The 22,023-nt window shown below is 35.3% G+C and overlaps 5 protein-coding genes across 5 annotated transcripts; 4 read left to right on the top strand and 1 right to left on the bottom strand.

Annotated features, from left to right (window-relative positions):
* The first annotated feature begins 510 nt into the window (after positions 1 to 510).
* On the top strand, positions 511 to 4,492 carry LOC111806835 (putative casein kinase II subunit beta-4). Its single transcript, XM_023692326.2, has 5 exons — positions 511 to 1,104; positions 1,512 to 1,730; positions 2,239 to 2,348; positions 2,423 to 2,588; positions 3,917 to 4,492. The coding sequence occupies exons 1-5, from the start codon at positions 846 to 848 to the stop codon at positions 4,051 to 4,053; spliced, it is 891 nt and encodes a 296-aa protein (XP_023548094.2). The 5' UTR covers positions 511 to 845; the 3' UTR covers positions 4,054 to 4,492.
* Positions 4,493 to 7,248: 2,756 nt separating this feature from the next.
* LOC111807328 (uncharacterized) lies at positions 7,249 to 10,040 on the top strand. The gene is made up of 3 exons (XM_023693002.2): positions 7,249 to 8,653; positions 9,140 to 9,404; positions 9,525 to 10,040. The coding sequence occupies exons 1-3, from the start codon at positions 7,560 to 7,562 to the stop codon at positions 9,696 to 9,698; spliced, it is 1,533 nt and encodes a 510-aa protein (XP_023548770.2). The 5' UTR covers positions 7,249 to 7,559; the 3' UTR covers positions 9,699 to 10,040.
* A 1,555-nt stretch (positions 10,041 to 11,595) lies between these two features.
* On the top strand, positions 11,596 to 13,677 carry LOC111806490 (large ribosomal subunit protein eL43). Its single transcript, XM_023691831.2, has 5 exons — positions 11,596 to 11,703; positions 12,566 to 12,605; positions 13,050 to 13,138; positions 13,257 to 13,339; positions 13,419 to 13,677. The coding sequence occupies exons 1-5, from the start codon at positions 11,701 to 11,703 to the stop codon at positions 13,480 to 13,482; spliced, it is 279 nt and encodes a 92-aa protein (XP_023547599.1). The 5' UTR covers positions 11,596 to 11,700; the 3' UTR covers positions 13,483 to 13,677.
* Positions 13,678 to 15,759: 2,082 nt separating this feature from the next.
* On the top strand, positions 15,760 to 18,525 carry LOC111806417 (transcription factor bHLH91). The gene is made up of 4 exons (XM_023691728.2): positions 15,760 to 16,010; positions 16,123 to 17,140; positions 17,518 to 17,943; positions 18,259 to 18,525. Exons 2-4 carry the CDS (start codon positions 16,139 to 16,141, stop codon positions 18,385 to 18,387), a joined length of 1,557 nt encoding a protein of 518 aa, XP_023547496.2. The 5' UTR covers positions 15,760 to 16,010; positions 16,123 to 16,138; the 3' UTR covers positions 18,388 to 18,525.
* Positions 18,526 to 20,533: 2,008 nt separating this feature from the next.
* LOC111806583 (COMPLEX 1 LYR-like protein) lies at positions 20,534 to 21,576 on the bottom strand. Its single transcript, XM_023691960.2, has 2 exons — positions 21,420 to 21,576; positions 20,534 to 21,072 (listed from the first exon to the last, which is right to left on the bottom strand). The coding sequence occupies exon 2, from the start codon at positions 21,062 to 21,064 to the stop codon at positions 20,792 to 20,794; it is 273 nt and encodes a 90-aa protein (XP_023547728.1). The 5' UTR covers positions 21,065 to 21,072; positions 21,420 to 21,576; the 3' UTR covers positions 20,534 to 20,791.
* Between the last annotated feature and the right edge of the window lie 447 nt (positions 21,577 to 22,023).

Here is a 22,023-nt window from a genome sequence, read left to right as displayed (position 1 = left end):
TAATTAGAACGTGCCCAATGAAAAAACAGGTCGTCTTAAACTCGGCCTCTTAGGTGGCCATTTGGGCTTCAAGCCCTTGGTTTGATCTTACCAATCTAATCAGACCATGGATTACGTAGGTCGACTAAAAGATATTAATTTCCCTAGTTGGCCTTAGGCCCACTCGAGCTGGAGACTGCTTCACTCTATGTTTTTTTTTTTCTTTTCAGAATCATCCTTAACAATTTTGTTAGATATAAATTTAAAATTTAAAATGGATATAAAAATATTTAAAATAAAAATAATAATTATTTAAAAAATAAAATTAAATAGAACACCACCGACCTAACCTATTTTTTTATTTAAAGAAAAAGATAATTTCATTTAAAACTTTATTCCTCGGTCATTTAAAACTAAAAACTAAATAATAATAATAATAATAGTAAATAATAATTAATAATACAATAATTTTTGGTCTGAAATTCTCGTGTTTTTTTTTATGAAGCAACAATTTTACCATACTATTTGTTTTTTTTTTTTTAGAAAGAGAGGAGAAGAGAGAGAGAAAGTGAAGGGCAAGCAAACTGTTCTCTTCCACTTCTTCAAACCCTAGACCTCTCTTTCGATCCTTCTCCATCAAACCCTACTGTTCTTCGTTTCTTCCCCCTTTCTCCTCCATTTTTTCACCTTCATTTCTTCTCCGTTTCCTTCGCTATTCCCCAATCCAAATCACTTCCTCTGATTTCCGCGCCTAAATCAAACCCCTAATCTCCCTGTCTTCTTGCTCCCCAATCCAGGATTCGCCTCCACCGCCGAGTTCTTCTTTTGTTTGAATTTCAATTTACGAGCTTTGATTCGTTGAAGACATGTATAGGGATCGAGGAGGCGGAGGAGGAGGAGGAGGAGGGATTGGTGGTTCTTCGAAATCGGAGATCGTAGGTGGTACCTTGGATCGGAAGCGTATCAACGATGCTCTCGATAAGCACCTGGAGAAAACCTCTCCATCTACTTCAAGAGGTCTTCATAGTAAGGAGAAGGAGAGGGTCTCTGTGCCCTCGACTTCGGCTGGTAAACCGCAGCTTGATCATCGTTCTTCGTCTCTATCCAAGAATAAATGTTCCGATGGTTAGTGTTGTTTTCTTCTTTTCTTGTTAGTTTTGTATTGTTTTTGAGTTGTTAATTCGTGTGTTCTTCAGATCAATTTTGGCTATACGCTTGGAAATTTTGGAAAGCTTTAAGCTCTAATTTTGTTTTAGTCTTGATCTGAGTTGTTTAATGTATCTGTTCTGTGTTTTGAAAACTGCACATTGAAATGAAATGAACCGGGAGTTGCATTTTGCTATATGAATGTTCTTACTTTTGATTTTTGCCATCGAGTGTTGTCCAATGATAGAGTGGTACTCGGCTTCTATGGCCGCATTTTTTCCTCCAGTGATATTATTGCTTCAGTTTGTCTTCTTCTTCTTCTTCTTCTTCGTCGTCATTTTGTTTCTTTAGTTTTTTTGTATCTAACAAATTTTCATTAATGGCAGAGGAATCTGAAACAGACAGCGAAGAATCAGATGTCAGTGGTTCAGACGGAGATGATACATCATGGATTTCGTGGTTTTGCAATTTGAGGGGAAATGAATTCTTTTGTGAAGTTGACGACGAGTACATACAAGATGATTTCAATCTTTGTGGCTTGAGCAGTCAAGTTCCATACTACGACTATGCACTTGATCTCATTTTGGATGTTGAATCTTCTCATGGTGAGATTTTGCTGTCCCACTGCTGAATTTTTTTTTTTTTTTCTTCCTTTTGTGTTGTAAGAATGTATATCGCTACCTCGTTGATTGGATGTCTTGGCTGAGTTTTCCATTGATCGATTTTTGGAAGACATTACAATCCATTTTTAGGAAGCCTAGTTCCTTTGAATGTACTAATTGGTTGATTTTTGAATCGTTAGTGAATTTCTTACTTATTTTTTCCTTGTTTCCTGCGTAGTTCAATAATCGTTAGCTAATTAGTCTTCCATTATAAATAGTGAGAAACTTTTTTTTTAGTATACCCTTTTTTAACAGTGTAAAGGGGGCCTAAGGACATATACCTTTTGACATATTAGCAAGCCGCCTCTTCCTTCTTTAGAAGAACAGTACTACTTCGTAGTTCATACTTCCCATTTTTGTTCTTCTTTGTGCACGTCTTTTTTTCATTGACATGCATTTCGCTGTTTCCCGTGATGTATTTGACCTATTTTCTGTGTATGGCTGTGCACAGGTGACATGTTCACCGAAGAACAGAATGAACTAGTTGAGTCGGCTGCTGAGATGCTGTATGGTCTTATTCATGTTAGATACATTCTAACTGGCAAAGGAATATCTGCAATGGTAATTTCTTATAAGGATTTCCTTAATTACTTATTTTCTCCCAATGTTTAAATTGCTAACTAGAAAAAATACAGCTGGAGAAGTATAAAAACTATGACTTTGGAAGGTGCCCAAGAGTGTACTGCTGTGGACAACCATGCCTTCCAGTGGGTCAGTCGGATATTCCTCGTTCGAGCACTGTAAAGATATACTGCCCAAAATGTGAAGACATATATTACCCTCGTTCAAAGTATCAAGGCAGTATCCTTTTTACAATCTATCATTTCTTGTCCTTCTGCCTACTTTTCCCCTTTCTGTTGTAACTTTATTCTCACATATAATTATTTTGATTCTTTGCTGCACGTCTGCATGCTTGTTATTGAATTCAAAGTGAAGCTTGACCTAACTTGTTTTTTTTTTTTTTAATGAGATTGATTTTTGCCGTGCTTAATTTTGTTTTTTTTTTTCTTTCCATGAAGCGTTTGTTAACTTCAATAATTTTGGTGTAATGCTAATGTTTTTCTTATTGCAAATTAAGATAATATTTGGTGTTTTTCTTATTGCAAATTAAGATAATATTTGGTTATACTATTCTTCTAGTGTTTTTTTGTTTCACAAGGATTCTTTTTTGTGATTAGAAGCCGAGTTCATGTTTTGAAAAGAAAATAATTGAGTCCCAATTTGATGTATTGTTATGATCAACTGTTCAAGCAGTTCTAAAAGTTGGTTCATGGCTTTGATAGTCTTGAGTTGGTGATGTGTAGAACATTAGTTAATATTTGTCTTTGTTCACATAAGCTGTCTAAAGGTTCAGATGATTCGTAAGTAGTACAGTAGAACCATTGCGAAGGATGTGCTACCTTGCTGCATGATTATGGTCGTTGCATTCTCAATTGATTCATACATGAAAGATGCTCGATCATGTTTGGTTCTACAATCTCATGAAGGGCATGCTTTTATTATTAATAGATAAACGATGGCCATTTGCCATGTTTCTTGGTTTATCGAGTGTGACGGTCGGTAACTCTGCAGTCAGTCTAAGATTCATTGCAAGTTTTGCTTTTCTTGATATTTAGAGAATAAGGGTGGGTTTGGAATCATTTTGGGTGGGTGTCCAGTGCCTTCGGAAATTCTGTAATCACCAAAAAATGCGTTTAGGAAAAGCACACAAGTAGTGAATCTATCGAAAGATAGAGTAGTGCCTTTCACTTGAATGTCGTTTTCTTCTAAAGTCGTCCCGATCCTTGATCTGTGCTGTTTAGTTTGAGTTGTCATCTTGGATATTCAATGGCCTGTAGATATTAATGGATCATATTTATAAGTCCCCTTACGAAGGGGTTGGGTATGGACGTGTTTCCATTTTTTACTACATGCTAGTCTTTGGCTTCTCTGTTTCAGTAATGGTTGTGGAATCAAGTGGTGGTTGATGCTCTGAATCAAATGTTGGGGAGTTTAGTTCTCTTATTCTTATTACCTTTGCATTTGAATGCTTGCTACATCAATCCTTTTATGAAACATTCATGCAATTGTTATTGCTTTGCTTGATGTAATGTTAGTGCACACCTCTAGTTTCCTTCACTTGATCTAAGATATCGATGGAGCGTATTTTGGAACGACATTCCCGCACTTGTTTTTGATGACATACGGACACCTGAAGCCACAAAAAGCCACACAGGGCTATGTTCCCAGAGTTTTCGGGTTCAAGCTTCACAAAAAGCATGATTGAGTTGGAAAGCTAAGCTGCACGTTGGGTCGAGATCTTCGATATTCATCCATTTTCAGATTCTGCGCTGACTGGCGCAATACTCTTCTAATACCTTTGCGACGCGGTTGATATGTGCGCTTATTACTCCTCGTGGTCCTAACTTTCAAGGTAAAAAGCTGTTCAAAGTCTCAAAAAATGATCATTAAAGAAAAAATGTTCACAAATGCAAAGTTGTCATTGTAGCTGAACATGTCTTCTTTTCTTCTTATTGTCGTTTCATGAATTAAAATGGTGTTTGTAAGTTTATTTCTCTTTATGGGTTGATAATCAAATTATTTGCTGTTAAGTCCTTGTACTTCGTTTTTTTTATTTTTTACTCCTTGATTCTAATACACGTTAGTCTTATTCCCCTTACCCCACCATTTCTGAGTTGTAATAAGAATGCCATCTCTTCCTTGTAGACTGCTTAGCGGATGTTTGGTTCATAGGGTTTTTTTCTTTTCTTTGCACTTAATATTTGAATATTCTGAGTTATTTACATGTGTTCCATAGCCTTCCCTTTTGGTTTGATTTGATTATGATTTTTTAATGTGATTAGTTTCTAGGTAATGTTTGATTATGAAGTTGAATTGCTTATGTATTGTCCATATATTATTTCTTTGGAGCTTTTTAGGATTATAATTATGAATGTAATCTCGTGTTCGGTGATTCTTTTGTTCGGTTTTTAAATAATTAAAATTGTTATTTATTTTTCAAGAACGTTTCGGGTCTGAATTGGTAGCGGTTTGGTTTTTGAAAATTAAGCTTAAAAATATTTCAAATATTTAATATTAGGTATTAGAAAATAAATACAAATTCTGGGTCTTCTAATAGAAATTTGTGCATACTGGATTTGTCTTTGCAGAGACCATTTTTCAAAGATGCAAATAATAAAACATTTCAAATAACAGACTTTATTTCTGTAAAAAAAAAAATAGTAAATAAATAAATAAGTTCTCAATTTTGAATAGTTTGCTAAATTGGTTTCAATTTTATAAAAATTTATTTCTATAAATAATTGGATTTATTTGATTTGTATATGTTTTTAGTTTTTGTATGTATATAATCTTTTTAATTTCTTTTTGGAGAATTGATTCTTTTGATTATATTAAAATTGAAGGGAAATAATTTTGGGAACCGACTGAATAAATAATTTAAAAAAACGAATTATACGTATTTGATTTATTTGAATCTTGAATGTTCTAAATTTGCTGTATTTTAGAATGCTCTTTGACTTTTTATTATTTCTGCATAAAAAAATTTCATTATATTCTTCGCTGTAAATTAAAAAAAAAAAAAAAAAAAAAACATTAAAAATAAATTTATTAATAAAAAAGAAAATTGACAGAAAACTGAAAATTGTAAAACATAAATGTTAAGGCTAAATTAAATTAAATTTTAAAAAAGTCTATTTTTATGAAATAGACATCTTAATAGATAAAATTCTGTTTTTGGTTCATTGTTAAACTTGGATCTTTGATAAATCTCATTCTTCATTTATTGCTGAAGTAAGAAAATAATTAAATAATTATTTACGTGTTTGAACCATAGTCATTTATTTAGTTTATATAATTATTCTTTTAAAATGTGATAATAATTTAACAGTAATTTAAAAATTAATGGTATTCTATATAAAGTGTGATTTTGTCATAATAAATAGTTTCATAAAAAATATCTCGATATTAATTATATAAATAAAAATACTACACATTTTTATATTTTATTTAAAAAATATTATTCTTTTTAGCACCTACCTGAAAAAAAAATCAAGAACTATGTGACAAAAATTGTATTTATAATATTTTTCCTAACCCTAACCCCGAATTTGTTCACAAACTTTATTTATTGATATATTTAGTGACAAGATCGAAATAAACTTTAAACTTAATGATTAAAAATTATTGTTTTTTAAGTTCGGGTTATAATAAAAACCAACTTCATAGTTCATAAATATTTGTATTAATTGGATGAATTTAAGATGAGTTTGATTCTCAAACATATGAAAGTCATTAAGTGGTTGGTTCATTTACATCATTATTTAAATGGTTTGAAGATTTCAAAGGGTTGAAATTTTTGAGTCAAAATTGTGAGCTTAGTCATAAATTTCCCCATTTTTTGTGCCCATTCAAAAAGCTCTCTTTCATTTCTTCCCCTCCAAGTATGCTTATCTTATTTTATTAATTTAATATCATTTAAACAATTTCAAAAATGCCACCAATATACTCGTCAAATAATAATATATAAATTTCTCGTTAACAAAAATTGACTATGTTTTTAGTACATTAAGCAAACGATTACCGTTAAAAATTATATAGTTTAATAGTATGGGTCCACCACTAAAACATATTGTCAATTTTAGCTTGTTACGTATCGTTGTCAGTCTGTGTTTACTAAGAGAGGTTTCCACACCCTTGGTGGGATCGCACAAACCCAACCCCTTTCGGGTCAGCATACTCGCTGGCACACTGCTCTGTGTCTAACTATGATACAATTTGTAATAGCCTGTGCCCACCGCTAGTAGATATTGTCCCGTTACGTATCATCATTAGTCTCACGGTTTTAAACCGCATATGTTAGGGAGGAGTTTCCACGCACTCATAACGAAGGTTTTGTTTCCTCCTCCAACTACTAAGGGTGTAAAAACCTCTTTCTAGTACACGTGTTTCAAAACTTAACGAGACAGAATGGATAATATCTGCTAGTAGTAGACTTTAGCTGTACTTAAAATAAATAAATAAAACTGTTGGTCCAAATTATAAACGGGTCGATAATTACCAAGTATGTGTAATTTAATACATACAAAAATTTAATTTCTTGAAAATATAATCTCGAGGAATATTCCACTAATTAATTAATAAGCTAAGAGACACCAAGACAATTAATTATTATATTTTTAATTAAAAAAATTGTAAGAATTAATAATTTAAATTTAAATATTAGATTTTATCATTTAATAATAATTTTTGTGGTTAAAATTATATTAATAAAAATTAATTTTACCCGTATGAAGGAAATGATTCCACTTGAGGGCATATACCCGTGCAGATAATTAATAAGAAGGCATAGAAACAGGGGTATTTTAGTAATTTGAAAGAAAGTAGGGGGGTATTTTGGTAAAAGAGCAGGTTGCCTTCCTTAGCAGAATTGCTTTTTTGGGGTTTCGAATTGATCAAAATTGAATTGTACCATAAATTGTAAGCGAACACCGCTCCTTCTTTATTCTCTCTCTATCTGGGTGATTGGAGAACCGCACCATCGAGTTTTCTCCGCTGAATTCGAAGATTTTAACGCCAAACCATAAGCTTCTCGCAAGAACAAGAACAAGAAGAACAAGGATTTGAGTCTTGGATTTGAAGTTCAAGAGACTGAAGGTTTCGTCAGGGGAGAATTTGATTTTTTTCTGATTTTGGTTTTTTTGATTTTCGATTTTGATTCTTGTTCTTGTTCTTGTTCGTTTGTTTCTTCCGATTGAGTTTACTTCTTATGTAATGCATCAGAAGAAATCGGAAGTTCAGATCGGAAAAGAAAGCAGCGGCGTCTCTTCCGATTTCAATCCATCCCCTCCTCTTCTTTTCCCATCTTCAATCACAATTCATCAAAAACATCCGCCGCCGCCGCCGCCGTCGTCGTCGTTGCATAATCAATCCCACCGATCTTTTCTTTCTTTCACCACTCCTCAGATTCTAATCGAAACTCCTTCTCATCATGGCCCGATTGCGCCATCGCCGTCGTCTTCTTCTTCGAATGCGCCTTATAAGAGACCTCTCTTGACCCATAATCACTCATCTCTCACTAAATCCCCAACTCTTTACCGTCTTCCTTCCACTCCTCAATTCAATTCCCTCAACCCTTCCTTCTTCTCTGTCTCTTTGGCTGTTCGGAGTGCCGCTTTCCGTTTGCTCCGCCGCCTCAAGCAGCTTCGTCGGCTTCGTGTTCATTTACGGTTGATTCTTTTGTTTTCTCTTCCGTTTTTCTATTTCTTAGTTTCTCATCCAACTCATTCGTTTTTCCTTGATTTCCTCTCGGCTTTTGCGTTCTCTGCTGCTCTTTTGTTTTCTCTTAATCTCGCTCTTCCTCGGCTTCCCTCGATACGCTTGTTCCTCGCCCGCTCTTTCCCTGTTAAGCTCATTTCCTCGTCTTCAAATTCTAGAGCGCATCTTCCGGTTTTGTGGTCAATTGGTTCTCGATCAAAATCAGAGAAGAGATTGAATTCAGGTTGTTGGGTTCAGGTCTACAGCGATGGCGATGTTTATGAGGGGGAGTTTCATAAGGGGAAGTGTTCAGGCAGTGGAGTTTATTACTATTATATGAGTGGTAGATATGAAGGAGATTGGGTTGATGGGAAATACGATGGATATGGTGTTGAGACATGGGCTAGAGGAAGCCGGTATCGTGGGCAGTACCTGCTGGGGCTACGCCATGGTTTTGGGATGTATAGGTTTTACACTGGAGATGTTTATGCCGGAGAATGGTCCAATGGGCAGAGCCATGGACGTGGAGTTCATACTTGCGACGATGGAAGCCGATTCGTCGGGGAATTCAAATGGGGTGTCAAACATGGGCTTGGTCATTACCATTTCAGGTAGCTAATTGTGTTTTCATGAAGATTTCTAGCTAAAACTGCTGTTTTTTTTTTTTGTTCTTGCATAACTGTTTATGAAATTATGCATTGCTGGTTAGGAATCACGACCCATTGCTTTTGGTTTTTCTAAAATGCCTCGTGTCAGTGGAGATGTGTTCTCTACTTATAAACCCACGATCATTCCCTTAATTAGCCAATGTGGGACTCCCTCGAGGGATTTGCTGTGGATTTGATTTGCTAAAATCTATGCATTTGTTCTTTCAGATAGTTTGTCCAAAGATTGGTCATTGGGTGAATTACATTGACTCGTTTGGTTTATTCTGTAAATTCTAGTTCTTTTAATAGTATTGAAGATTTTACTCGTTGAGCATAATCTTCCTGATGTTGTTGGATTGGATACCATTTCTTTTTCGTATCGGTATTGAATCTTTTTAGTAAATTTTCCCTTTTCATTTTGATATTGAATCGTTTTTGTAAAATTTCTAGAAACGGGGACACATATGCTGGAGAATATTTTGCGGACAAAATGCACGGATTTGGGGTATATCAATTTGCTAATAATGGACACCGATATGAGGGAGCATGGCACGAAGGCAGACGTCAAGGACTCGGAATGTATACGTATAGAAATGGCGAAACTCAATCCGGTCACTGGCAGAATGGAGTTCTTGACATTCCTAGCACTCAAAACTCTACTTATCCAGTATCTGCTGTTGCAGTTTATCATTCCAAAGTACTGAATGCAGTGCAGGTAAAGTCCCTCTTATAGCTACATGAACGATTTTGAGTCGTTGCGCGTCGGTCAGCTTTCTTCCATCGTTCTTTCAATGGAGATGGTTTTCTGATTGTTTGCTATTTGCATTGTCTACAGGAAGCAAGACGAGCAGCTCAGAAAGCCTACGATGTCGGTAAAGTGGACGAAAGGGTGAACCGGGCAGTAGCAGCGGCAAATAGAGCAGCCAATGCAGCTAGAGTAGCTGCAGTCAAGGCAGTACAAAAGCAAATGCAACGCGGCAGAAACAACGACAATACTTCAGTTGTTTGAGTCTCTGCAACAGCAGTTCATCAGGCGATAACTTCGAAGGGAAGGTTCGTTCGATTTCTGCTCGGTTTCATTTTTTTCTCACACCGTACTATTTAGCTCATGCGTTAAGAGGAAGGATTTGATATGGGAAACCGAATAGGGGCCGAAATAGCTAGGATTTCTCTGCATTAACATTATCTAATGGGGAGAGAAAGAGAAGATAAAGTATTTATATGTAAACTAATTTTGCATTTTGTTCCATTTTTGTAAAGATGAGAAGAAAGGAAGGTAAGATTATGTGAATGAAATTACCGATGGAAGTGTGGATGAAATTCTCATCCCCAAAGCCACGTTGTATTTGAATTTATTGGTCTTGTTCTTCTTCACTACCATAAAATTGTCTATAGGTGGCCAATAAAGTATATATATATCTGCCACTTTGCTCGAAACTCTCCGTGCTGTGCTGTCGTATAATAATGGTTGGATAAATGTAATGACCTAAACCTACTGCTAGCAGATATTGTCATTTTTCGGCTTTTCCTTTCGAGTTTCCTCTTTAGGTTTTTAAAACACGTCTGCTAGGGAGAGGTTTCCACACCCTTATAAAGAATGTTTCGTTCTTTCCACACCCTTATAAAGAATGTTTCGTTCTCCTCTCCAATTGATGTGAGATCTCGCAATCCACCCCCCTTCGAGCTGGCACATCGTTTGGTGTTTAGTTCTGATACCATTTGTAATGGCCCAAGTCCACCGTTAGCCGATGTTGTCCTATTTGGAGTTTCCCTTCTGAGCTTCCTCTAAAGGTTTTTAAAACGTGCATGCTTGAGAGAGGTTTTTACGCCCTCATAAAGAATGTTTTGTTTTCCTCCCCAACCGATGTGGTCACAATAAATTTGCATCCTCCCTAGTAACCTTTGATATAAACTTGAGATACTTTTACCGTTTTCTCTAATCTATCCATCGGTGCATAACTGTAAGCCGCATTATAGCGGTCTCCTCGAATAACCTCTCCAATCTAAGCCCGAGAACTTAGTCTTGATTTGATGTCCACTTGATTGAATTTCTTATTTCATTTCGCCCTATTTATATTTGCTCGGGACAAGCCCAAACTGAAAAAACTAACCAGGCTAAATCGAATCAGGGGTTCATCAGTTTGTACTATGTTCATCAATTGGGTTTTTTGGCCCGAACAATGTTCATCGGTTAGTTTTTCTTCGGGTTTGGATGGTTTAGCTTGTAAAAGCTTGGTTTTGGTATCTGTTTTTTCCTTTTCGTAGAAAAAAAAAAAAAAATGTTGTTGGGCAATACACTCTGTTGTTGTTAACTAATAACTGTTTTATATATTCGTAAATATAATGTGACTTGTGAAGGATGAAGTAATTAACCTAGTTGAGAATTTATTCACGGATTTCTAATGCATTAAAAATGGGTAAATTTAACGTAATTAATAATTTATATAAAAATGCCAATTTTTTAGGATAATGATAATAATTTATATAAAATTTGTTCGATATAATAAATTAGTTGTTTTTTTTAATTAAAATTTATAAAATCATCGGTTTAAATTAATAAGATCAGTTTAAGATAATTTGGAAGTTTAATTAAATTATGAATTTTATGTTATTGTAAAAAAGAAATTTTCTTTTTTTTTTACAAAAAAAAAAAAAAAAAAAAAAAAAACATGATTTTTCTTGTTGCTTTGTCTTCAAACTTAACTTCCAAGTAATCTCTAAATCATTTTGAAAGTATTGTCTGAATTCTATCATTTAAATTAAATTAATCTAAAAAATAAATGACATTCGTAAATTAATTAATAAAATGAAAAAAATAACAAAAAAAATGAAAATTATACAATTTACTGAGATAAAATAAATATGGGCCTATTGGGCCTATTGGGCTTTCATTTCTAGGTTCCATTTTGCCACACGTATAAAACCAACAAACCACCATAACCTTTGTTCAGCCGCGCAGGGAAGTGTTGAACATTTATAGGGTTTCCGCTCTCTCCTGCTAATTCGACAAAATGGTAATCCCATTTCCTGCTGCTCATATTTTGGTTTATATGTTTTTATTCATGTTTGTAATTGGAGAATCCCTTGAGATTGTTTTTGTATATTCGTAAGTCGAAATTGATTACGTATTTCGTAATGACATCTCTTTGGCATTTAACGATGTATTTTGTTGAGCGATCAAGTTATTGTCGCTCTGTTAATTTGCCGGGAAATTTGAAGATTTCATGAACGTGGTTAATGATTTCGATACTTTTCGTGTTTTATCGGTGTTCTGAATAAGAATGCAGTATCGTTGATTAGATGTTTGTGTCCGGCATTATTGTGATATTCAGGATATGACATATGAAGCTTCGCGAGTAGAATATTGTTATTTTTTAATGCATACGAACTTAGCTATTTGATATAGAACAGAGCATTCTTTTGCAAGTTCTGTTTGGAAATCCAACAAGATAAATTCTGTCTTACGTTTTAATTCTTTTTTGGTATAGTTTTACTCTGTAATAAAATTTAAACTAATTGCAATAATCTTTTCAATTCATTTAGTTATTGCTGGTTGTTAGGTAGGGAAGATGAATGAGATAATTATGCTGAATTTAGAATCTATCTGTAAGACAATCGCTTATTCTCCTTTCGAGCCAGATGCAAAGCTTGATTGTTAATTTTGTATAGCTAAGCTAAATGCCATAACGAGCATAGTTTAGTTGACATAAAGTATGTATTTTTTTACCAAAAGGTCTGAGGTTTAAATTTTCCGCTCACGTTGTACTAAAAAACCATTGGCTAGTTAATCAGGGTGTCGGCCAAAGTTATGAATTTTTCATTTTGATGTCTTGATCTCTTAATTTGGTACATTAAAATCTTTTTATGATGTTGTAGACAAAGAGAACCAAGAAGGCTGGGATCGTTGGCAAGTACGGTATGTGCTACTGTCTGTCCTTGTTCCCAAGATATGATTGAATGGAAAAATTTAGGAAGTGGGAATATGTATAGGATTTAATGATTGAGGAGAATATTCTGATGTTTGCTCTGATAGATATATACTTCTTAACTGGTCTGGAATTTACGTCAGTGTTCATCAAACATTTTTCTTGTCTGCTAGCTGAGAACTTCCCCCATCCCCACACTCGCACCAAAAAAAAAGCGAAACTATAAAAACAACTTTACCTATTGTCTTAAAAACACCTTTAGTTTTTCAAAAGTTTACTACCCTTAGAGTAGATTTTAGATGGACATTGGGACCCGGAACAATGTAGCGTGACCCTAGAATTGTGTAGCGATTCAAATTTTCTTTTTACACCATTTCAGGTTTCAATTTTCATTCTGAAATGCTGAAGGATTTTTACTGCTTTCTTGATTGCAGGTACTCGTTATGGTGCTAGTTTGAGGAAGCAAATTAAGAAGATGGAAGTAAGTCAGCACAGCAAGTACTTCTGTGAGTTTTGCGGAAAGGTACAACAGCGTTAAAACCTTCTCTATATGACTCTGAGTCCTTGCTTTTATGATAACTAAAAGCTTATATGAAGCTATGGATGTGAATTACTTGAGCAATATTGGTGTATCCTTTCAGTATGCTGTGAAGAGAAAGGCTGTCGGAATATGGGGTTGCAAAGATTGTGGTAAAGTGAAAGCAGGAGGCGCTTACACGTTGAAGTAAGCATATCTGAATTGCTCTCTCAATTTTTTTTCCCATCATATTCTTCAATGTTTTAATTATGTTTGTGAATGACAGTACTGCTAGTGCCGTCACTGTGAGGAGTACCATTAGAAGGTTGAGGGAGCAGACGGAGAGCTAAATCCAATCCTAAATTTATCATTCTATCTATCTATGAGATCGCACGGAGTAATGTTGTTGAGGTTCTCGAGTCGTCTTTAATTTCCATATATTTTTGCCGAATTCGTATCTTCTATCTTCAAACAGAAGTTGAGAAATGAATCAGTTTGTGGAATCTTGAGTTGATGATAATGAATGTGGGATATTTGTTTTAGAATCTGAATTTTAGTTTAATTAGTATTATAAGCTAGAAAATTCTCCATATAATATTGAAACTGAAATGGTTGTTATTTATGTTGTGTTATGATCTCATTTATTCCTTGCTGCAGAATCCATCCTCCGGTCGTCAATTCTGGGGGCCTATATTAATTGGTTTAAAATTATACTTTCTGAAGACTTATCTAGCAGGTACAATTCCTCAATTCGATTCCACTTTCTGAATCGAGCCTTGTATTTTCTAAAAATGAATTTCCCTTATTTTGAGTTCAATATATATAAATTGTTTACAAGCTCAGTCTTTTTATGTTTATTTAATTGGTCTTTCAATTCTTTTGTAAACCATATTAGGTTCAACCACCGATCCTATAGAATGTTGATATTTAAATTTTATGAGATTTTAGTTTTGATTTTAAAAAAAATGAACAAATTTGATGAATGGGTCGGGTCAAGTTGGGTTTGTGAACCAAAGAATCTTTCTTTCTGACCCAATTCAATTCAACCCGTGTACGTGAACAACCTTATATCCATCGGGAGGGAGAAAGGGGAGATTTAGACATAAATGAATTAGAAAGATAAGGAAAAAAGGGAACACTAAGTTTCGATGAATACCCAACAATGGGAGATTTTGTCTCTAACGTCTTCTTATGTCTCCTTTTATTATTATATTATTATTATTATTAGTATTCCTTTCCCATGTCTCTCTTATCTCCCTCTCGCTTTTACCGATTTATTTTATTACCTTAAACCTCTCCCATTTTTTAGTCTATATAATTTCAAATTTTTTTAATAATTTTGTTTGGATTATGTGTTTTTCTTGTTATTTAATTTATTAGGCTTGGTAAAACAATAATTCTCATATGTTATTTAATTTAATTTTATACAAACCTAAATTCTATTGATATTTGTAAATTTATTGACGTTTTTATGTTCTTTTATGTTTAAATTTGTAGGTGAAGGTAAAAATTTGAAATATTTGCCTATTGGAGTCCGAATTTTAATAGTAAGTTTAGAGGGTAAATTGATAGAATGTAATAATTTTGAGGGTAAATATATTGAGTTTTTGGTAAAATTTAAATGTATTTATTTATATTATTAGGAAAGAGAAAAAAAGGGGGTGGGAAAGGGTAACAAAACAGTTGCATTTTGGTAATGGGTTAGTTTGGATTGGCTGATTGCATGGACTAACCCATTGTGGGCCCCACTTAATGATTTCTTTTTTTTTTTTCTTTTTTTAAAACTATTTGTTATTTTCTACCAGCAACTGCACCGCCCCCACCTTTGCTCGTACTTCCTTTTTCATATTTCCACATTTACCCCTTACCACCTCAATTAATCCCTTTGTGTTTCTACAATATCTAAATCTTTTCATTAATACTTAAACTACTTCAATTGTGTTTAGATTTTTTTTTTTTTTTTGGTAAAAAAAATCACTTGGAAGCAGCCTTACTAAGTTCACGTTAGAGGGTAAAATTGTAATTTTACATACTCTTTGAAAAATATTTAACTCGATTGAACCTTATTTGTTTTGAAGTACTTTTAAAAAGTGAAAAAAGTGAAGACTATCACACAAACAAGCACACAACCAATATAGAATTGCTCAAAACAAACATATTGGAATTTCAATAATTGAGCCATAAAAAAGTAAATACATTTTGTTGGTATAAGTAGTAATTATAAATATTTCTTAACTATCATGTCCTAGAAATCACTCTTAATTAGGACTAGTCTTAATTCGTTCATATATTTTTGTTTTACTCGAGCATCACATGTTATTTGGATCTCTCTCATTTAGTTATAGTCTTGAATCATTTATGTAGGACTAAAATTGGGAAATACTAGAAAAAAAAAAAAAAAAAAAAAGTGAATGGCATAATAGTAATTAAAGTGGAAAAAGCGAGTGAAAAAGAGAAAGAAAAGAGAAGGGGTAGAGTAACAGTACAGATCACGCAGCTATGTATCAGAAAAAATACGGAGATTATGAGTGGGCCCCACACCTACTGGAATCTCTCTCTCTCTAACAAACTCTCTCTCTCTCTCTCTCTCTCTCTTTCTAACGACACTCAGTTTTCCTTACAAAACAAGCAACCATTCCCACTTCCTTCTTCTTCTTCTTCTTCTTCTTCTTCTTCGTTTCTTCCTTCTTCTTGATCTTTCAAACTCTCTCTCATGATCTTTACAGTCAGCTTCCATGGAGGAAACAACGCTGAGTGAACCTTCTTCAAGCTTCTTCTTCTTCTTCTTCTTCTTCTTCTTCAGATTTGTGATCGGCTGATGTGAATCGAAGACCTCCATTCCATAGCTTTCTTTTCTGTTTTGCTTCAGAGAAAATAGGTTATGGTTTTTCTTTCTTTTCTGGTTTCGTCTTTTTTAGAGGCCTTTTCTTTTCTCTGACATCTTTGTTTCTTTCCTTTTTCTAACATTTGCTTTAATGGCTGAATCACAGTTTTCGTACGACAAAAATGTATGAAGAAACTGCCTGTTCCGATCCCAATTCCATGTCAGCTGAACCTACACCACCTGTTGTACCAGATGCTTCTCAAAATGGCTTTCCTCAAACAATGGCGCATATTCCCTCTTTGCCTTCGTTTCCTCCTCCTCCTCCTCCTCCACTCATAGTCGGCGGTGGTCAGGACACCCATGCCAATTTTGATGACAATAATCTCAATCTTTCCATGGACGAGATTTCTTACCACCACCACTACCGCAGCGGCGGCGGCGACGCCATGGAACTCGAGTTTCAGCAGCAGGGGGTGGGGTTTGATAACTGTAACATGAACCCTAGTTTTGGTCAAGAGGTAAGTTCTGATTCGAATCGGATGGTTTGTCTTGATCAATCCGCTTGGGTTGGGTCGCAAATTCAAGAAATGGGGTTTAATCACCATCTGATTCAATCTCAAGATCATCAGTTTTCAGATTCCGCCATGGCAGCCGCCTATACTCAAGCTCCGGACCTCTTAAACTTCTTCAACATGCCAGCTGCTAGATGCTCAAACAACTCTTCCATCTCCTTCTCCAACAACACCATCTCCAACCTCCACTCCTCCGCCATGGGGGGGTTTCTTGCAGACCTTCCCGCCGGCGACGGTAGCAACCCATCATCGACTTCGCTTTCAATACTCTACGACCCTCTGTTCCACCTGAATCTGCCACCACAGCCGCCGCTGTTTAGGGAGCTGTTTCACTCTCTTCCTCATGGATACGGTCTGCCGGCGGCTAGTTCCAGAGGTCGGGGAGGGAGTCTGTTCCCGGAGGGGGAGATAATGGAGAGAGAAGGAACTGCTGGAGTTTATGAAGACGGCGATGGAAGTGGAGTTTTGGAGTTCAGTAGGGATATGGCGGATTGTATTGGAAAAGGGAGAGATGGGAAAATGACCAAACATTTTGCCACTGAACGCCAAAGAAGAGTTCAATTGAATGACAAATATAAAGCTCTCAGGAGTTTGGTTCCAAGCCCTACTAAGGTTTTTCCATTTCCCATTAACTTCGATTTCCTTTCTGGGTATGGCTGAATCAAGCTGTTTTAATTCTTGAACTGCCATTATTATGATTATGATTATGATTATCCTTCTTTGATCTTGAACTAAAAACTTATAGACTGTTCTTGAGTTTACTATTTTTGGACTTTAATTTGATTTCTGGGTGTGGCTTAATCAAGCTTTATCTCTCTAATCCGCCATTAATGTTCCTTCCTTGAATCTTAAGCAACAATCTAGACTGAAGATTCACTGTTTTATTGAAAATTCCTTTCTGGGTATTGATAAAATCGAGCTCTCTCTCCCCCTCTCTCTCTCTTTAACCTACCATTTTTGTTGTTGTTGGATCTTAAACCAAACACCAGACTGATAGGGCATCAATTGTGGGAGACGCCATAAATTACATAAAAGAGCTTCTGAGAGAAGTGAAGGAGCTGAAACTACTGGTGGAGAAGAAGAGATGCAGCAGAGAGAGGAGCAAGAGGCACCGGACAGCGGAGGAAGACGGCGGCGCATGGGATGTGGAGAGCTCAAATGCAAAGACAGGTGCTGTGGGAGATGGCGGTGAGGATCAAAGCTACAACTTGAGGAGCTCATGGCTGCAGAGGAAGACCAAAGACACTGAAGTTGATGTGAGAATTGTTGACGATGAAGTCACCATAAAGCTTGTGCAGCGCAAACTCAACTGCTTGTTGCTTGTCTCTAAATTGCTCGACGATCTTCAGCTTGATCTTCACCATGTCGCCGGCGGCCACATTGGCGATTACTACAGCTTCTTGTTCAATACCAAGGTTCGTCCCAAACCATAACTTTTTCCTTTTCTTTGTGCTCATTCTTCCAATCATACTTCATAAACGTCTTAAAATTGACTTCAAAGTAGAAATTCGTTAGATGTTGAATGATAAAATTGGGTCATAAAGTGGTCTACTGGTGAACAATGTCACCCGATTTCGATTTCAGATAACATTCTATCAGATTTCTACTTCTAACACTAGTTTTGAAATATTTTGAATATTTTTAAAACAACCCTTTTTTTATTTTAGTTATTCCTAATTGGGGGAGTAAATAATAATAATAATAATGTAAAAGTGTTTGGAATTGATCAGATATATGAAGGTTCATCGGTGTATGCAAGTGCCATAGCCAACAAGGTTATGGAGGCAGTGGACAGACAGTACAACAACACCAACAACACCGCCAACACATCCATCACTCCACACACCAATACCTATTAATTAGTGTTCTTCTCCTCATCAAATCCTAAAACCTAAACCCTAATTGTTTTCTAATTTCTAATCTTAATTAGTTTCTATTACTTAATATAGTTGGTCCCACGTCCCACTTATCTCTAATAAAGCTTCTCTTTATTTCAATCGTTCTCGTTTTTTAGTTCATCCATACACATGACACATGAGGTGAGAGAATCGAATCTAATTTATGCAATAATAAAGTTTTTGTTCTGTTTTTGTTTGTCAATAAGCTTATTAAGCTTCCGTGCCTTAAGTTCCTAAATAATAATGATATGACGTAGATAACTTATGATTTATAAATAGATTACATAGAATCACGATATGACTAATGCTTCGTAATTAGTCGACAAAATAAGATGGTTAATATTACGTTGAATCCATTTGTGAATTCTTTGTTATTTAGATATACATAACGAGAATATTTTTTTAAAGAAAATTGGTAAAAATAGATTAAAAAAAAAGAGCATCTAAACTAATTGTCTTGGCTGAGGAATGGTATGAGCCTCAAGACTTGGCAAGTCTTGACACTCTGATAACATTTGATACCCGAATATATTAATCAACATTTTAGCTTAGCTGCTTTGGAGCGATTAAACTTGGGTTAGATTGAGACGTTTTTTAGATCAAATCCAAACTATGAAATATTAGTTGGGCTCGATTCTCTCTTCCTTTACCCTTTGTTACCATCTGTTTGATTGCATCGACTAAATTTTGACAAAACACTTCAGCCTTAACAGAGAGATTCTCGACCAAGTCTCAAATTCATATGTCCCAATCAGACTGAATGGGTCAAAAGAACATGTCTACAATTGTATCATCCATCTAGAAAGCGAATAATTCTTTAACTAAAAAACTTGCTCGAGTAGCCGAACGTACCCGGATTCCTCGTGGTAGAATACGTACACATATCACAGTAATTCTTCCATAACTGAAACACAAGAGTCCAATGCTCATTTCAAAGGTTCATACCTGAACTCATTCATTTTTCATACAAAATATACAATAACAGCAAATACATAGTTCTTAGTTTTCCTCATTTTCCAACCTTGCCATGTCATATTCTCCAAATAACAACAATTGTGTTCATTCATTCCATTGCAGTAGCTTTCTGAATTCAACCGGTGGGATTAGAGGATTCAAACTTCTGACTTCTTGGTCGAGAGGATATAACTAAACCTATTAAACTATATGAGTCACTCCGTGATAACAAAATCAAACAAAACAATAGTCTCTCATGTTTTTACATCCATGTCTCTCCTCTCTCCCCCTAAAAAAGGAAAAAAAAAAAAAAAAAAAAAAAAAAAAAAAAAAGAGGAAAAGGATTCTGTTGAGCTGAAAGATACTAGACTAGCACAAAGAAGACTGCTTAGAATGAACTAATACAGAAATTATTTATCATATAAACAAGATGGAGAAACTCTAACAAGAAAATGAAAGGAAACAGGAAGCAATATTGTTACTTCATTTCCTTGCTAATAAATTGTTGACGACAGAATCATTCAAAAACAAGACAAACAGGAAACAAGAGTTAAAGTCAGTTGTCTCTTTTCCCCTAAGGTCCTTCTTTTTCTTATAATGGCTTTCATATGTGCCCCAATGCAGTGTAAGAAGCTTACCACAAACACAAAGGAAGGCGAAGATAGGCAGCCATATATGATAGTGAATAGCAGAGATATCGATATTACCTATTTTGAGTGGAAAACCACTGAGTTTGCTGTTACTTTTGCCATTAATGTGAGCAGCCCAGCTCCTCTTCTGCAAGTTTGCTGCTGTTCCCACACCCCTGTCCACCATGATAATGGAAAAAACTCTTCTACTAGCATAATTAAAATGCAATACTTCCCATAAAATTTCAGAGCCACAGACTTCCAAATATAGGAAAACAAAATCCCCATAACAATACTGAGAGTGGTTTAATGGTTTTCAACTAAAATAATTTGGTTTGCATGGGTTTTAAACTTTTTTTACTTTGTTTCATTTTGATTCCATATATTATACTTCTTGATCTCTAAAACCCACACAAAAAAACTGGTTGATATATTCTAAATAAGGCATATTGAGTTTGATATCAAACTAAAAAAGAGAATATTGATCTACAACAATCTAAACGAGAAAGTTTGAAACCAAATACTGAAAAGAACATTTGAAAGGGCCAACATATATATAGAGACACAACTCCAAGGATCAAAATAGAATCTAAACCTTAATGTTTGCATAGGTTAACATCAAGTGGATGAATTTCCTTTGCATAGCATTCAATACAAACATTATAGCAGAACCCAAATGTTAACTATAAGAAATTTAGGGCAAGGGCATGCACAAGTATCACTCACTGATGCAGGTGGAGAGGACTCTAACATAAAATTGCCATAAGAGAATCAAGTGTTACTCATTGAATGTATTTGGGAATTTCTCCCTTCCTTAATAGAGAGAGTGAGTACTCAGCAGTATCAATTAGGTCTTCAATATTGTGAAGAGATCGATCTTCAGAAGCAAGCAAGAAAATGCCACGAACCTCCGCCTTCTTTGCTAATCTAGCTGCGAAGCTGAGAGGCAAATTTGGGGAGTTGAGGCTCCGCAATATCTGGCGATAAAGGGATATAACACGCCCTCTGTTCCTCGCTAAATCCTCTGCTGTTGCCCATATGATACCTTTCGCCATTCCTCGAACTGAAAAGAAAATTGAAGACATTAGAATGAAAATAAAGAAACGGCGTGGCCCCCTAACAGAGAATGGTTCTCAATCACAGGTCAATTTCTCTGCCGCATTTCTTCAAACAGTTGGTGCCCTTGTCCCTGATCGAACTCAACTTATCAGGTAACCATAACTAGTTTCATCCATAGAACTGGGCAATGGTGAAACATTAGAGGCATACTGAATTCTTCAGATTTTGGGGGGTTTCCGACCATGACTCAATCATCAATACACAAACCCAACAACCATTTTACGCCAATTCCCCAGATTCTCGGCGCCGATTAGGAGTAAAAAAAGTTATAGAATATGAACATTTGTTTACCTGGATCAATCTGGAGTTTAGAGCGTGCGGAAGAACCACTGGACGACCGGATGCAGGATTGAAGAACGATGGCGATGGAGTTCGGAGAGAGGGAGAGATAGAGCCTCGCTTGATTCAGCAATAGAAGTTAACCCGCAGGCGGGCTTTTGCATAACCACTATATTTCAAGGGTAAAATTACTAGTTACATATACAAATAAATAAATATATATATATAAATATATATATATATATATATATATATATATACTCGTGGCTTGAGCCGTTACATATGGTATTAGAGCCAGACACTGGCGGTGTGCCAACGAGGAGGCTAGGCCCCAAAAGGAGGACACGAAGGGGGTGGATTGGGGGTCCCGCATCGATTAGAGAAGAGAACGAGTGTTAGCGAGGAGACTGGGCAGGAGGGTGGAAAGAATATAATTTCAAAGAAATGAAGTGTATAAAACAATAAAAAAAAAAATGCTTAAAATCGAAACCCTAATTTGGAAAGAGACGTTTGAAACATGTTCTAAAAAAATCGAGTAAAGGTCGATGTTTTACCATTTGTAACAGCTCAAGCCCACCGCTAGTATATATATATATATATATATATATATATATAT

This window comes from Cucurbita pepo, chromosome 12, assembly GCF_057944985.1.
Source record: "Cucurbita pepo subsp. pepo isolate OVF chromosome 12, ASM5794498v1, whole genome shotgun sequence".
NCBI lineage: Eukaryota > Viridiplantae > Streptophyta > Magnoliopsida > Cucurbitales > Cucurbitaceae > Cucurbita > Cucurbita pepo.
This window is presented reverse-complemented; position numbering and strand designations above follow the sequence as displayed.

What these genes read in the sequence shown, in the direction of transcription:
- LOC111806835 (XM_023692326.2), top strand. Translation starts at nt 846, where the DNA reads ATGTATAGGGATCGAGGAGGCGGAGGAGGAGGAGGAGGAGGGATTGGT. An exon ending in GGATGTTGAATCTTCTCATG is followed by an intron (nt 1,731 to 2,238) that starts GTGAGATTTTGC and finishes GGCTGTGCACAG; the next exon opens with GTGACATGTTCACCGAAGAA. An exon ending in TCGTTCAAAGTATCAAGGCA is followed by an intron (nt 2,589 to 3,916) that starts GTATCCTTTTTA and finishes ACTTGATCTAAG; the next exon opens with ATATCGATGGAGCGTATTTT.
- LOC111807328 (XM_023693002.2), top strand. Translation starts at nt 7,560, where the DNA reads ATGCATCAGAAGAAATCGGAAGTTCAGATCGGAAAAGAAAGCAGCGGC. An exon ending in CTTGGTCATTACCATTTCAG is followed by an intron (nt 8,654 to 9,139) that starts GTAGCTAATTGT and finishes TAAAATTTCTAG; the next exon opens with AAACGGGGACACATATGCTG. An exon ending in AAGTACTGAATGCAGTGCAG is followed by an intron (nt 9,405 to 9,524) that starts GTAAAGTCCCTC and finishes CATTGTCTACAG; the next exon opens with GAAGCAAGACGAGCAGCTCA.
- LOC111806490 (XM_023691831.2), top strand. An exon ending in TCTGTGAGTTTTGCGGAAAG is followed by an intron (nt 13,139 to 13,256) that starts GTACAACAGCGT and finishes GTATCCTTTCAG; the next exon opens with TATGCTGTGAAGAGAAAGGC. An exon ending in GGAGGCGCTTACACGTTGAA is followed by an intron (nt 13,340 to 13,418) that starts GTAAGCATATCT and finishes TGTGAATGACAG; the next exon opens with TACTGCTAGTGCCGTCACTG.
- LOC111806417 (XM_023691728.2), top strand. Translation starts at nt 16,139, where the DNA reads ATGTATGAAGAAACTGCCTGTTCCGATCCCAATTCCATGTCAGCTGAA. An exon ending in TGGTTCCAAGCCCTACTAAG is followed by an intron (nt 17,141 to 17,517) that starts GTTTTTCCATTT and finishes ACCAAACACCAG; the next exon opens with ACTGATAGGGCATCAATTGT. An exon ending in GCTTCTTGTTCAATACCAAG is followed by an intron (nt 17,944 to 18,258) that starts GTTCGTCCCAAA and finishes GGAATTGATCAG; the next exon opens with ATATATGAAGGTTCATCGGT.
- LOC111806583 (XM_023691960.2), bottom strand. Translation starts at nt 21,064, where the DNA reads ATGGCGAAAGGTATCATATGGGCAACAGCAGAGGATTTAGCGAGGAAC.